A 16,376-nucleotide genomic window follows, 5' to 3' on the forward strand; every position below is an offset into this window, starting at 1 on the left:
TCTTTTTTATGTTTGTTACTCTCTTGTAACACCTCTAATCTTCTGCACTCATATGACCTTATTGTGTTGCAAGTGCCATAAAACTCTTACGAAAACTAAAACTTCTCAGAGGTTCCAGATTTCCACCAGAGTTGGGCTGGGGATTTTCTTGCTGTCCATCCTGGAACATTTCCGTCAAGTTCAAGAGTTCTCGTTATATACATAAATAATATATTAGGTCAGGCTTCTGAGTTGAAGCAGCCACGGTGACAAAGTCATCCGTTTCTTGTTTCTCTCATTCAGCTTTTCCGCCCCACAGCTAGAGATGACCCAAAAACGTCTGACACTCTACTGTACTCCTGCCACTACAGGTATCAAAGCCGATAGAGTCAAACTGGCCAGCATTTGTTCAATGTTAGCAAGAGACCACTGCTATTTAGTAAACAAGCTCAGAAAAATCAAACAGCTGTATACCATCACTTATACTTTATCAGAAAAAAAAATTAAAAAATATATATAACAAACAAATCAATGTAGCAGTCTGAACACGTTTACTTCTTCCATGACAGGCAAAATGAAGTGATTCGAATCTACAGATTTCACAGAAATATGTCATCTTTTGCGTCGAAACCAGGCGTTTTTCTTGGCGTTCTTGGAGAACTCCTTCCTGCGCTTCATCTCACTCTGGGCTCTCCTGCTCTTGACCGCATCTTTGTGCTTCTTCTTGTACATCTGCCGGAGAGAGAGAAGAGTTGATGAGTACATGAAACTCCACGTGCTGAAACTGGTGATTTATACATGAAACTACAGGTGCTGAAACTGGTGATTTATACATGAAACTACAGGTGCTGAAACTGGTGATTTATACATGAAACTACAGGTGCTGAAACTGGTGATTTATACATGAAACTCCACGTGTGAAACTGGTGATTTAAACATGAAACTCCACGTGTGAAACTGGTGATTTAAACATGAAACTCCACGTGTGAAACTGGTGATTTATACATGAAACTACAGGTGCTGAAACTGGTGATTTATACATGAAACTCCACGTGTGAAACTGGTGATTTATACATGAAACTATAGGTGCTGAAACTGGTGATTTATACATGAAACTACAGGTGCTGAAACTGGTGATTTATACATGAAACTACCGAAACAGAGAAGAGTTGATGAACCCATAGTTTCCACTTGATGGATACTGCACCTTTTCTTTTCTCAGAAATCAGCTAGGTCTGATCAAATAGTTTGCGAAATGTCAAAAGGGGCACTAGACTATGGCATTAAAACGCACATCCACACACGAAGGACAGTGGGCGACCAAGCGTTATCCAGGAGAAAAGTACATGTCTCAGACAGTGCGTCATCTTAGAAAGCATCATTATCAGGTTTTAAAAAACAAACAACAACCCTGTGATGTCAAGGGACATGAATCTTATCTTTACTGTGGGAACTAGATAATTAGGGGAGTGGCACGCCCTTGGATGACGTCAAGAGCCCGGCGCCAAATATAAAGACATCGTCTGAGAGACTCATGGAGGTATTCAGTCGGACTCAGGACCACGACGAGACAACACCTATCTTGGACGGGGGCCCCCTGACAGACGCGACTCATCGGACCGCCAGCTAACTTTACACAACCCAAAAACAAAGAGGAAAGTGTCCGTTTGTTTGTTTGAGTAAAAACGCAGACATCGACACAATAATGGTCATTTAGTGCTGGGAAAAAAAAGACAGACAGACAGACAGACGCAACAGAGGGAAAGTAAAGGAGGACCTACCAGTGACACCCTCCAACCACCCACATATCTGTTTGTACCAGTGACACCCTCCAACCACCCACTTATCTGTTTGTACCAGTGACACCCTCCAACCACCCACATATCTGTCTGTACCAGTGACACCCTCCAACCATCCACATATCTGTACCAGTGACACTCTCCAACCACCCACATATCTGTACCAGTGACACCCTCCAACCACCCACATATCTGTTTGTACCAGTGACACCCTCCAACCACCCACATATCTGTTTGTACCAGTGACACCCTCCAACCACCCACATATCTGTTTGTACCAGTGACACCCTCCAACCACCCACATATCTGTACCAGTGACACCCTCCAACCACCCACATATCTGTTTGTACCAGTGACACCCTCCAACCACCCACATATCTGTACCAGTGACTGTCTCACAGACGGCCATGACAACAGGTGCTACTGTACCTGGTCGCGCCAACCTCCCACCAACACGACCCGCGCTGTAGGTCCAGCTACTGACTGGGACCAAGTCTTCGCCTGAAACTAGCAATACCCCCCCCCCAGGCAGTGCTACTGACAGAAGTGTCTTTAAGCCATTCCCAAAGTGGGGACATTAACATGTTCTTATGCACAGTAGAATTGTAAATTGGCTGATTTATCAATGTCATGCTCATACTGTGCCGGAACAACATAGGGGGAACTGCTGCTTTTTCTTTCCTCATCCTTACTATCGTCATTTTCCCTCTACTTTTGCATGTTTGCCACTCTCTTGTGACCCGCTATTTCCGGGGTGCCTCGATAGTCGAAGCAGACGTTGTGCTGTTGAAGCTAGAGAGGTGAGCAGAGTCTGCAGTCATTATTGGGACCTCTACGCGGTGCTGCAGACCCCGGAACAGGTACAGCTCCGGGCCGAACGCCAATCAACCCCTGGATTCAGACAGGAACGGAGGCGACCGAGTTTTTGTCCGGAGGCTCAGCCGAACCGGTTGATCTGAGTCTCCTGTTAATAATGGCCGGTGACGTCGAAATCAACCCTGGACCTGATGAGATGTACCCATGCACAATATGCAACAGGAACGTGACCAATCGGGGTTACTCGATCCGATGCGCCACCTGTGCCAAATGGATACACAGCAAATGCAGTGGTCTATCAATCCCAGAAATTCGACGTCTCTCCCACAACCATGCATGGACTTGCCCGGCCTGCTCCGTGCTGTCCCCTATCCGAATCGGCTCCCTTATACCCCAACATTCCCAACATTTAATAGACTTTTCAAGAGCCTTTGACAAGGTTGGCATACTGGACTTCTCTACAAGATAAACGCCTTAGGAATGCCCACCTGTCTACAACGACAGATCAAGGCCTACCTAGACGACAGAAGGTCCAGAGTTCGTTTTGAGGGAAAAGAAAGTCGCTACTATCGCTTCCTCGCCGGCGTCCCTCAGGGCGGAGTATTATCACCTCTACTGTTCCTCATGTACATCAACGACATCGTAGATGACCTACCTGTAGACACCAACACCAGCCTCTTCGCAGACGACCTGGCAATATGGGCATCCCATGAAAATCTTGACACTGCCGCAACGATGGTTCAAGCCGCTCTGGACAAGATCTGCGATTGGTCAAAACGCTGGAAGATGGAAATTAACGTGGCGAAATGCGAATACTCTTTTTTCACGACATGGAACCGTGAAATGTCCTGGCGCACTCAGCTTACAATGGGAGATGAGGAGGTGCCCTATAACAAAACACCTACCTTCCTTGGCGTGACCTTTGATTGCAAGTTAACATTTAAAGAACATATAAATAAATTAAAGAAAAAACTGGCCCCACGAGTCAATCTCCTCCGCAGGCTCTCCGGCACAGACTGGGGATGCAGCAAAGAAGATCTACGTATGGTGTACATCGCGTACATCAGATCAGCCATCCAGTATGCCCACGCAGCCTGGTTCCCAGCAACGGCCAAAACAGATCGTGAGACCTTAAATGTTGTTCAAAACTCGTCAGCCAGAATAATTACCGGGTGCACGAGAGACTCAAATGCAATGCTGCTCACAAACGAAGCTGGCCTGATCCCACTTGAGATTAAGTCCACCATTGCAACTGCTGTGGCATACGAGAGAGCAAGAAGAGTCCCAGAAGACAACCCGATCCGTGCCTCAGCTGAAGGAACATCAAAAATACGTTTAAAGTCCATCAACAGTTGGAGGGAAGTGGGCCGACAGAGCTCTAATAACGCAGGACTAGAACATCTAATCCGAGAACCCCTGCGGCCAGTGAGTACAACTCCCCCATGGAAGACCCCCTGCAACCTCACAATCAACTCAAAACTTGCAGTGTCTACGACAAAAACAGATACTGGTGTTTAGACAAATCTTCTGGGGAGGAAACATGCGTATCCGTGCCCGCGGGACTATACGGAAGCAGCTACCGAGCTGAAACTACCGCCCTGCTCCGCGCACTGCAATGGCTAGAAAAACAACCACGTTTTCAAAGAATCCACATCTTCACAGACTCCCAGTCAGTTGTTCAACACTTAATGTCCGGAGTGACTGCAGTTCGTACTGAGATAGAGGACAAAATGTGGATCACTATCTGCCAATGCTGTGAAATCCACGGACACCTTCACATACAATGGATACCAGGACATTGCTACATCTACGGGAACGACAGAGCTGACGCCCTGGCCAACAAGGGAGGCCGCCTTGACCAGTCCAACACTCCAGTCGATATTGCGTCAGCAAGCTCGTGCATCTCGAGTTACATCATTGCCCACGCATGGGAGAAAGCGCGAGTGCACGACTTCGTCGGGGGAAAGGTGAAGCCACCACCGGAGAGGGACAAAGAGAAGGACCTTACCGTCGGACAGAGAAGAGTGTTATCGCAGCTAAGATGCAACGCAAAGAGCCCCATCCTACAGACATATCTCCATGCAATAGGCTCAGCTCCCAATGATTCCTGTCTGGTGTGTGGCACAAGTCCTGACGACCTGCAGCACGCACTGTATGAGTGCCCGCGGGGGGAAGCACATCGAGGCCCACTTATGGAGAACAACGCGAGACCGGGCCCGGATGCACTCTGGACGAGGCCACAAGAGGTTGCCGCATACCTGTCTGCCTGCGGCAGACTGCCGCCCTCCTGACGGAGGCCAGCCAGAAGAAGAAGAAGAAGAAGGTGAGCAGAGTAAGTCTGATTCCCTGTAAGGACTTCTCTGTTGACATCCACCCCTTGGCGTTCATATGACCTTTTGCAGTTGCAAGCGCCGTAAAACCTTACTAAAACAAACACCCCTAGGCGCTCATATGACCTTTTGCAGTTGTGAGCGCCGTAAAACAAACAACTAGCAAGGTGTGAGGAACAGCCCCGCCCACTTACCTTCACAAGCACCGGTCTGATCTCGTTCCATCTCTCCATCCACTTGTCTTTGTTGAACCTGACGTCCACGCCACCTGCGTCTGTTCAATGAGGAAGGAGAGAGAGAGACGGTCAAACGAGGAAGGAGAGAGAGAGAGAGAGAGAGAGAGAGAGAGAGAGAGAAAGAGAGAGAGAGACGGTCAAATGAGGAACGAGAGAGAGAGATGGTCAAACTTTCTGTGAGCATGGGTCTTAACACAGAATTTTTGAAAAGGCATTTTTTCACCAGTTTGTTAATTTTTTATCAAATCTTTATTTTTTGGCTCAACACACAAAGAACAGCTGATTAAAACCTGTCAATTCTTCGCCATACCGACAGACCCAAGGGCTAGACTAGAACCCAAATGGCCGCTGGATCGGAAAAGTAAAGTAAAGTTGGCTCAACGCGTTTAATTTCATGTCCGTACAAAAACACATTACCAAGTGAATTTTACTCTAAAACATTGATTAAGGGTACAAAATATGTAAATTTTCAGTTTCCAAGGACTATCAAGCCACTGAAGTTACCAAACTTTGGCAGCCTTTTTCTCACTAATTTTACCTCTGAAACCAGACAACCTCCCCCCACCCCATTCCACCACAAATATCTAGACTTCTATTTAAGATAGATGTGTACTTTTTTCAGCAAAAGTAGAAGCCTTCTGATGATATCAACAACTCCACATGCTAAAAAATCGCCGAGCGCCTGATTCCACTGCGTCATGACACAAAGTTCTCTGGATCCCACATGATGGACTGCTCTGCTCTACAGAAATCCTTTGAGTTGCCACGTGGTCTGTTCTTTATCTGCCGGACAAAGTTCATCGTTCTACTCTCAGCATTCCGCTCTTTGCTTCTTTTTGCCGACCCAGCATGAATGTCATCAAAACTTCTTCAAAATAATTATTTCCTGACAGAATAAAAGCGAGACGTGCTGACAAACTGAGCCACTTCTCGCAATCCATGAATGGAGATATCAGTCAAAAAACGACACAAGGGTCATATTTGTATATTCTAAACCAATGCCCTTTTCTTCAAGTTTAACATGTCTTTTATCATTTCGTACTAATGAATTGTATAAATTCAACCCATAAATTTGACTCATCTCAAAGAAGTAACTCCCTTTGTCGGCACACCTCACAATTGACCACGTAACAACACAAGTCCTAACAATGTACGGCACCCGGGCACACAGGTACACAGGTACACATGTACACAGGTACACATGTACACAGATACACATGTACACAGGTACACATGTACACAGGTACACATGTACACATGTACACAGGTACACAGGTACACAGGTACACATGTACACATGTACACAGGTACACAGGTACACATGTACACATGTACACAGGTACACAGGTACACATGTACACACAACAAGACAGAAGCTCCACGCGGAAGGTGCCGCGCCACACGATAGATAACAATGACTCACTTTTCAGCTCTGCCCCAATCCCGTCGTCACATTCCATCCCTGCCTCATCATCTGCCATAGGCTCCACTCTGCGAGATAACAGAGGATAGTCTTAGTCTTAGATACAACAGAACAGAGGATAGTCTAATCTTAGATACAACAGAACAGAGGATAGTCTTAGTCTTAGATACAACAGAACAGAGGATAGTCTTAGTCTTAGATACAACAGAACAAGAGAACAGAGGATAGTCTTAGTCTTAGATACAACAGAACAGAGGATAGTCTTAGTCTTAGATACAACAGAACAGAGGATAGTCTTAGTCTTAGATACAACAGAACAGAGGATAGTCTTAGTCCTAGATACAACAGAACAGAGGATAGTCTTAGATACAACAGAACAAGAGAACAGAGGATAGTCTTGGTCTTAGAAAAAACGAAAACAGCATGGTTGGTTCCACTGGTAACACATCAGGACCCCCCCCCCCCCCCGCCCCCCAAATCATCCCCAGCATTTTTCAGTTTCAGTAAGAGCTTTACGGCACTTGCAACACAATAAGGTCATATAAGTGCTGAAGAATAGATGTGTTACAAGAGAGTAACAAACACACAAAAGAAGGAGAAGAGACCAGGACGATAGATGTTTGATAGGAAAGAAGGAGCAAAGCACACCAGAGCACCTGCCAACCACCCACTTTGCCAGCATGTGCACCATCAAATGAACACATTACAGCACGCGCACCCATGTAAACAATGTGGTTATGTAGTAGAGCTTCCCACAGTCCTCTTAATCAATATAAATACACGACCTACGCAGGATGACACTTGAAAGGCAGAAGGGGGGAGGGGGGGGGGGGGGGGGGGGAAGGGAAAATGACAAGCAGCAAACTTGTGCAAGACAAGACAGGGGAGCCCACACAGTCCTGCTGTGTCCTGGACACCGCAAACAATTTTGTGGAAAGAATGTTTACGTGAGATGTCTGCCCTCTACATCCTGACGGAGGGAGTCGCGGCCTTCTGTCCCCTGAACGACTTGAACACCTACAGTACCGTAAGCGACTTAAGCCGACGCAACCAGACACACTAAACATAATTAAACAACGAATGGACGCACTGCACCGAAGTAATCACCAAAGGAAGTCGCTCTATATATAGCTGAATGGTTGATGAACCTCTCTCAATTTTTGGTGTGTTTCTTGGGCTGCCAAAGTTTTTCTTTTTAAAAAAAAATTCTACCACGGCTTCAGCGTTTTAACTCATTCGCTATGTATTATTGTCGGCTTGTTGACAAATTTTTTTCGGGGAAAGCGAAATGAGATGATGACTAGTGCGCAGTTCAAAGGTCTTTGAGGCCACAAATTCCAATAAATAACAATTTATTCACCAAAATTTTCAGTATTATTTGTAGAATACAACTGTAATGTTTATTAGTGTATTTTTCAACTTTGGTTCCTGTAAGAGGCGATTATGCAACACAATTTTGATTGGATGCGGATAAAATTTGAAAATAAAAAACTAATAATTTTTGGTGAAACTCAAAAAATTTGTTTGCACCTAGTCAAATGATACATGGAAATAACCATAACTGTATATAGAACTGGAAAATATTGAAACATTTGCAGTCATTTACATACATTCCATAATATTTGTACATTTGGATCATAACGTCTGATATTGAAAAAACCCATTATAACTCTTTTTTATAATCTTGAAAAGGGATCACAAATAGAAAACCCCCCCACTCGTATCTTATATGGAATTATTCCGAATTGCATTTGGAATCAACCTATACATGTCTTGAGTGGTACTTTTTGTGTCATTTTATTAAAGAGTAGTGATTTTGGGGAGAAAAGAATATTTTGGCAATTTAGATCTAGACCTAGCACTCAAAAATATTGATTTCTCAATAACAGTGCATTGGCAATATGAGTCCAATCGTATAAAAAAAGAGTCCTACATTTCTTTAGTGGGCAAAATAATGATAGACTTTGTTGTGTAAAAGTACTAAGACTGGTGTCTGGGCTATAATTTTGGCATCGCGATAAAACAAAGTGGAATAAACTACGACATCGCGTTTTCAAACTGAATCTAAACTTTCGATTTTCAGTGGAAATGTTTGACCCGGAAGGGTTATATTATAACCTTTATTTTAACATGGACACGTGGATTGGAATAAAATCTAAGCTAGACTTATAGGTCGGTGCTCGAGCCGCGGCCCATGGCTCGCCGTAGCGAATGAGTTAAACTGGTGCGGTACAAAGGGTTTTTCACTATATGAGCCTTCAGTACTGTCAATGGTATTAGGAATAAATCATAATGCTGGGGACCCAAACTATGAACAATCAACTGACATAGCCACTGCCCTGACCACGTGGAAGTATTAAATATTCCTTCTTCTCAATTAACCCACTGCTTTCATTAGCAAATCTCTGAACCCACTCACTCTTCATCGTCTTCGCCACTCTCTCCGTCGCTCTCATCCTTTTTACTCAGCAGATCGAAAGTCGATGGACGTGTTTGACTAGACGGCCCCCTGTCATCATCTTTGCTGAGGTCAGCATCATCGCTGTCACTTTCATCGTCATCATCCTCTTCATCACTGTCTTCATCGTCCTTTGTCTCCACAACATTTCCACTTTCATCACTAGAGTCATCATCCTCTTCATCTCCCGAGTCGTCGCTGCTCTCCTCCGTCACTGAAACAACAAACAACGCTCTGATCATAACCACCACAAGGCAGAGGAAAGTCTCAACAGCAACACACAAAACATAGCTCGCAACAAGCAAAATGAAAAGAAATAACGGAACAATTACCAACACCCACCAGGCCTTATGACGGAACCCACAGGGAAAAAGGAAGAGAGGAAGGTCTTAAAAGCACTTGGAGCAGGGTCTTACATGCAGACTTAGAGGAGACAGGAATCAGCTGGACAGGGGTGGAGACTATAGCCCAGGACAGAAGTAGATGGAGACTATAGCCCAGGACAGAGGTGGAGACTATAGCCCAGGACAGAAGTAGATGGAGACTATAGCCCAGGACAGAGGTGGAGACTATAGCCCAGGACAGAGGTGGAGACTATAGCCCAGGACAGAGGTAGATGGAGACTATAGCCCAGGACAGAGGTAGATGGAGACTATAGCCCAGGACAGAAGTAGATGGAGACTATAGCCCAGGACAGAGATGGAGACTATAGCCCAGGACAGAGATGGAGACTATAGCCCAGGACAGAGATGGAGACTATAGCCCAGGACAGAAGTAGATGGAGACTATAGCCCAGGACAGAGGTGGAGACTATAGCCCAGGACAGAGGTAGATGGAGACTATAGCCCAGGACAGAGGTAGATGGAGACTATAGCCCAGGACAGAAGTAGATGGAGACTATAGCCCAGGACAGAGATGGAGACTATAGCCCAGGACAGAAATAGTTTGAGAGCTCTACTTGGTGACCTTTACCCCGCCCCGAGGTGAGAAATGACCAGAGCGATGACAGTTACCAGGACAACAATCCCGAAAATATAATAAAATATAACACAACAACCACAGACACGCCAACAGACAACAGAAGGAGTTACCTGTAGTCTTGCCCCTGGCAGATAATGACAGAGCAGAGCACCCACCAACCACCCACATAAACAAACATACAACACAGACATGCCAAGAGACGACAGAAAGAGTTACCTGTAGTCCCACCCGTGGCAGAAGACGACACGGCAGATCCTGTGGCCGGGGGCCTGAGCAGACCGGAGAGGGGAGCTGTGGCACCTGGCAGGGAGACCAAGGGACATAAATAGCAATGAAACTGTCCAAACAAATAGCAACAAACATGAGACGTTTTTCACAGGATAAAGAACACTTGTGTCCATAAAAAGTTAGAGAGCGAGATTTAAAATGTCAGGCAGCGTGGTGAAATCAGGCGCTCGTCAAAATAGTGGAATTGAACAAATCAGACATTTTCCGTCAGTTTGGCAATTTTGGCCAAATATTTGTTTTTTGGCCCAACACCTTTTGTGTCCTTTTGAAAACAGTAGGCCTATATTGCTGGGTGGATTTCACCGATTATCAACCAACACCCGTTCTTTTTCAAAGTTTCTGTACTTCAGTATTTTGAGGCTGACTCCCGTACTAAATTAGGAAAATCTGTAACGGTAGGCAGCTCTGCTCCAGCCAAGAACAAGCAAATGCACTAAATGACCTCTTCTAGTCCAAACTGTCCTAGAAGTAAAGACAAAGCCTTCGATAAGTCCTTTCTGTCTCGTCTACAACAAGCTTCTCTTTAGTTTTTAGTTTTAGTAAAAGTTTTACGGCACTTGCAACACAATAAGGTCATATAAGTGCTGAAGATTAGAGGTGCTACAAGAGAGTAACATACACAAAAAAGGAGAAGGGGAGATAAAGAGGATAGATGTTTGATAAGAAAGAAGGAGGGGAGATAAAGACGATAGATGTTTGATAAAAAAGAAGAAGCAAACCCCACCAGCCACCCGCCATCTCCCTAGATGGCCAACACAGGAGTCACCCTGCTTGCACGATCCACTCACCCTGACTGCTGGCACGACCTTTCTCTCCAGCCTTCACCACGCCCGACCTGACGTCCGGTCCCGACCGGTCAAACTGATCCAGCAAGGAAAACCCTCCGGTCCCCCCCTCCTCCGAGTCGTCTTTCTTCTTGAACAGATTGAGCAGCGACGACGACAACACGGCCTTTGACTTCGCTGATGTCTCCACACCGCTGCACGGGACAAACATCTCAATTTAGTTTTAGTAAGCGTTTTACGGCACTTGCAACACAATAAGGCCATACGAGTATGAGTGCCGAAGATTAGAGGTATTACAAGAGAGTAACAAACACAAATAAGAAGGAGGGGAGATAAGGGCGATAGATGTTTGATAGGAAAGAAGGAGCAAACCACACCAGAGCACCCGCCAACCACCCACAAAATCTGAATAAACAATCAAGAGGTCACATTGCTTCAAAAATCAGGAAATAATCACAGCTTGCAAATGTTCATCTGTCTGCGGTATACACAGTGGCCTAGTGGTTAGACTCTCTGACTCACAACGTGACGGTCGTGGGTTCGAATCCCATCAGGGGTCCGACGTTGTGTTCATGGGAAAGACACTTTGCACGAATGTTCCTCACTTCACCCAGGTGGGGATGGGTACCCAGCTATACACAGTGAAAAATTTTGTGAGTGTGTGCAAGCCATATGCTTCCGGGGCAGCCCAGAAGGTTTCTGAGTGTTCTTAGAGGGTCTCCTGGGGCAATAATGGTTGTAAGAGCATGTCCCCTTATGCGCGACTCGCGCCTGGTCCTGGTCGCTCTAAAATCAATCAGGCAAGATTCTAAGGAAACTGTCTCCTTACACGGCGTAACGTCGCGCGTGATTGTCGCGTCTGATGGGTCCATGTAGCGATCGAGAGTCTCGCTGCGGGAGACAGACTGGGGGTGTGGCAGGTTTAAAGCATCACCATTGGTCAAAATACCTAGACAAGGCGTGCCCACCATCGACCCGCAGTGTGTAGGGAGTGTGTGTGTGTGTGTGTCGGTGAAGGCAAGGCTCGAAGATATGTGCTAAAAATAACTTGCTACTGTCTCTCTGTTGTGAACTGCTAGTCGCGCACAGGATTTACCAGTCGCGCTCGACGTAACGTCGCATAAGGAGACACTCACGCGACAAAAAATTGGGATACACACCTTGCGAGTGTCGCGTATAAGGACACATAGTCTAAAGCCTATAGAGCTTGCTGTCCAGAATGGATATGAACTACACAAATGGAATTATTATTATTATCATAATGAATCAGGTCTGTGCTAGTGGACAGGAAAGAGCTAGGAAGTTTTGACAAGTTGTTCTCTCGCTCCCTTACCTCGGCTTCTCTGTGACCTTGACCTTCTTGGACTTTGTCTTCTTTGCTTTAGTCGCGGGACCTGGGAGTGACTTCTTAGAGCTGTCAACTTTTCCCGTGTCTTTCTCTTCCTCCTCATCGTTATCGTCAGACGATGAAGAATGGCCCGACCCTTCCTCATTGAGCTGTTTGTGCTTCAGTTGCTCCCCCTTGTGGCTCTGCGACGTCTGTGACGCGGTGGGCGATGTCTCACAACTCGCAGCATCTCGTGTCCTAAGGATACAAAGTCGTGGAAGTTCAAACCAGACTTTTAGTTTTAGTCAAAGTTTTACGGCACTTGCAGCAAAACAAGGTCATATAAGTGGCGAGGATTAAAAGTGTTACAAGAGAGGAACAAACACGTCAAAAAAGGAGGAGACATAAGGATGATAGATGTTTGATAGGAAAGAAGGAGCAAACCACACCAGAGCACCCGCTAACCACCCAAAAAACAAAACTTTATTGACCATGTGGGATTTTCCGCGGCTCTAGAGGAACGGTAAAAACACGTCATATAGATAGACATATGATTCAAACTGTACATTATTTTTATAAAAAGAATTTCCATATGAAGATAAACTACAAGTTGCCAGTAGCACAACTCTTGTATCAGACGCGTCTCTCCAACCACACACAGGAATGTAGCACAGATCTCACGTAAGCTGACTAAACGCTTTTTTTACCTTCAAAGCAGTTACGAGAAAAACATTTTTTTGGTCAGAGTAGCCATTTAAAAATAGAATGATTCCAAACTTGAATTTGAAAGTTTTCAAAAACTGGCCAAAAAGTGGAGCCAGAGAACCTCAAGACATGAAGTCTCCCCACAATGTCACAGCAACTCAACCACCACCCCCTCCCTTCACAAATCCAAGCCCCCCCCCCCTTTCCCCCTCCCCGACCCCCCCCCCCCCAAAAAAAAACCGGGCAGACACGAACAGAAAAGCAATAGAGGAAACAATATGGCTGACCTCAGTTTCTGCGGGGTTACGTCAGTTCCTCTGTGAACAGACGGGCCGCTGAAGGTCGTGGGATCGAAGCGCCTCTCGTTCATGTCGCTGAGGAGGATGTGAGAAAAGATTGGAGAACAACGTGAAGAAACCCGTCCAGCAGAACTCATGGTCGGACTCCAACAACAACAACAGTGTCCACTTCTTTTCTTACAACAAACAAAATTATACAATTCTAAAAATAATAATGAATTTTAAAAAATGATACATTATTAAAAAATAATACGGATTTTTTTAAAAAAGAGCAAAAAAAGGAAAAGGGTACCAACAAAAAACAAAACAAAACAGCATAATTTATAGACAGATTCTATTATTAACACATTCCACCCTTCCTTGCACGGGATCGCCCGACAACTTTCCTACGCGATCCACCCTAACTTGCCCACTCCGACCAGGCGTCTTTAGAAACGAAGTCTCGCCTTGACGAGACCTTGGGGCCAAGATGTTGTTTTACACAGTCATTGCAGAGTCTTCTCTTCCCTTTCATAGCATTACGACATTTTTTGACAAGTAGTTTTAGTATTAGAGCCGATCGAACAGCGATCGCATTTCCGAAACTTCAAAGGTGTCTCCACTTGTTGAAAAGCGACACAACTGAGTTTGAAAAAGGAAACAACGATGGACTTGAGCAAGAACAAGCAAATGACAAATCAGATGAATCAGATTGATGAAAACGTTGTAGCAAGAGTTTGGGGCGATTCCGATTGATCAGACGTAGAAAATCTAGAATTTAGATCTAGGGCCCGACCACGAGGCTGAGAGTGAGAGTGGCGGGTCGGACACCCCGATTGAATTAGAGTGAGAACATTTCCAACAGTTTGTGCATACATGAAGTTACATTTTTTCTGAAACTGCAATTATTTCTCTTTCTAAATATTATTTTTTTCAGGATTTTAGGAATTTGTTTAGTATTTTTTTAAAGTGTTTTTTTAGATGCTTGTATTCACGGGAGGTGGGTTCCTCCCCCTTGCTTAGAATTCGGGAACAGACTTCCTGTCCAGACCCTTAGGCTGTCATGCGTTACAAAAATACAGTAACTGAAATACAACTGTGGACACACAGTCATGACGTGAAGGCAACAGGTGTCCTTGCAAATCTCCAAACTCTGTGACACTCATGTCGGGGTCACTGACTGGTCACCTAACAGAGATCAAATATTTCACAAAACTATTGACAAATAAATTTTTTAAAAACAAAAAACAAAACAAAAAAGACTTGCACGTACTGTTCCACATGAACGGTGGACGTCGGAACCTTTCTCCGCTCTGCTCTGTCCGTCGGTGGGTTGGGCGTGGACACTTTGGTGGGGTCGAAGCGAACAGAGTTCATGTCACTGAGGACGGCCAAGGTCAAATACATTACTGGAAACATCGAGACGGTACATAAATAAATTACTGGAAACATCGAGACGGTACATAAATAAATTACTGGAAACATCGAGACGGTACATAAATAAATTAATAGATAACATTTGTATTGCGCAAATCCCCGCTCAACAGCAAGCTCTATGCACTTCACAATCTATACTATTACCCCAGCAGACCTGAGAGCATTCTGAAACAACCTCAACTTCCTGGGAAGCATACAGTGCTAGCAGCCACTTACAGGTGCTAAAACACTAACATACTGACAAGATCTTTCGCAAGTGGAAACAGAAATTAGCCGCTCTCAGCCAGTACCACATCAAAGAACACTGGACTCTCTCAGCCAGTACCACATCAAAGAACACTGGACTCTCTCAGTCAGTACCACATCAAAGAACATTGGACTCTCTCAGTCAGTACCTCATCAAGGAACACTGGACTCTCTCAGTCAGTACCTCATCAAGGAACACTGGACTCTCTCAGTCAGTACCTCATCAAGGAACACTGGACTCTCTCCGTCAGTACCTCATCAAGGAACACTGGACTCCGGCTGACTTCTACCTTTGCCCCTCACTCCACATAGAGACAGGAAGATTCGGAGAAAATCAATTCTTCACTTTCCCAAAGTCTGCAAGTTTCAATATTGTTTACCTTATTCCTAGGTGGCCCACTGATCCATCTCCCACACACTTCTCTAGCCCCCCCTTCCATCTAGAGAACAAGCTTGTGATGAATCCAGCATGATACAATCATACTGACATGGCACCTCACAACAGATTGAATTTCTACAGTATTTACATTTACAGGTACAGATGAAAGCAAATCTCTGAAGAAACGAGGCCTGTTCAAAGTACTTATCAGTCTTCACCACCAGACAAAAAGCCACTACAAAATGGTCATGGGAAGAAATGCAAGAGATTGAGGTCCCATTGACAAAATCACAGGTGTGGATGGGGCAATGTGATCTAAGGATGACTTGTACCTTCCCTTTCTTTGAAGACAAAACCAATAAGAAAAATCAGATTTAAAATAAACTTCGCAGCTCCAAGTATTATTTTTACAAAAAAGTAACTAAGGCTTTGAGAGGACAAAACCAGCATGGACGTCAACTCACACGATGTGCTTGGTGTTTCTCTTGATCTTCTGAGTAAACTGGTCCAGGGTAGCTTTGCCCACCACCTGCTCCAACACCTTGAGGTTCGCATCCCTCTCGGCCGCAAGTTCGTCTGCCTGGTCGTTACTCTCATCTGCCACAAGGAAAAGAAGGAGTTGAAACAACAGACACATTCACGACAATAATGATAACTTCTTTCTTCATGAGCCGATGATGTTCTTTGAGTTGTTGTTTTTGTTGTTATTGTTGTTGGTGTTATCGATCCAGCAACATCTGCGTTGTATCTCTTCTGCCCAATGCCATGTAGTGATAAGTGCAGGTTCGCTGCAGTTACAGACCGTGCCAGCTACCACAGGCTAACCAGCTACCACAGACTGTCAGCTACCACAGGCTACCAGCAACCACAGACTGGTGGCAGACTGTCAGCTACCACAGACTGTCAGCT

At 45.1% G+C, this 16,376-nt stretch overlaps 1 protein-coding gene across 1 annotated transcript; it reads right to left on the minus strand.

Moving 5' to 3' along the window:
* Positions 1 to 511: 511 nt before the first annotated feature.
* On the minus strand, positions 512 to 16,064 carry LOC101846185 (dentin sialophosphoprotein; the record flags this gene model as incomplete). Its single annotated transcript, XM_013090661.1, is given in 10 exon segments — positions 512 to 711; positions 5,119 to 5,198; positions 6,584 to 6,651; positions 9,003 to 9,255; positions 10,239 to 10,322; positions 11,099 to 11,289; positions 12,429 to 12,680; positions 13,415 to 13,501; positions 14,679 to 14,786; positions 15,932 to 16,064. Coding segments are annotated over 10 exon segments (1,376 nt in total), but the record flags the coding sequence as incomplete, so codon positions are not given.
* Between the last annotated feature and the right edge of the window lie 312 nt (positions 16,065 to 16,376).

This window comes from Aplysia californica, unplaced genomic scaffold, assembly GCF_000002075.1.
Source record: "Aplysia californica isolate F4 #8 unplaced genomic scaffold, AplCal3.0 scaffold01398, whole genome shotgun sequence".
Lineage (NCBI taxonomy): Eukaryota > Metazoa > Mollusca > Gastropoda > Aplysiida > Aplysiidae > Aplysia > Aplysia californica.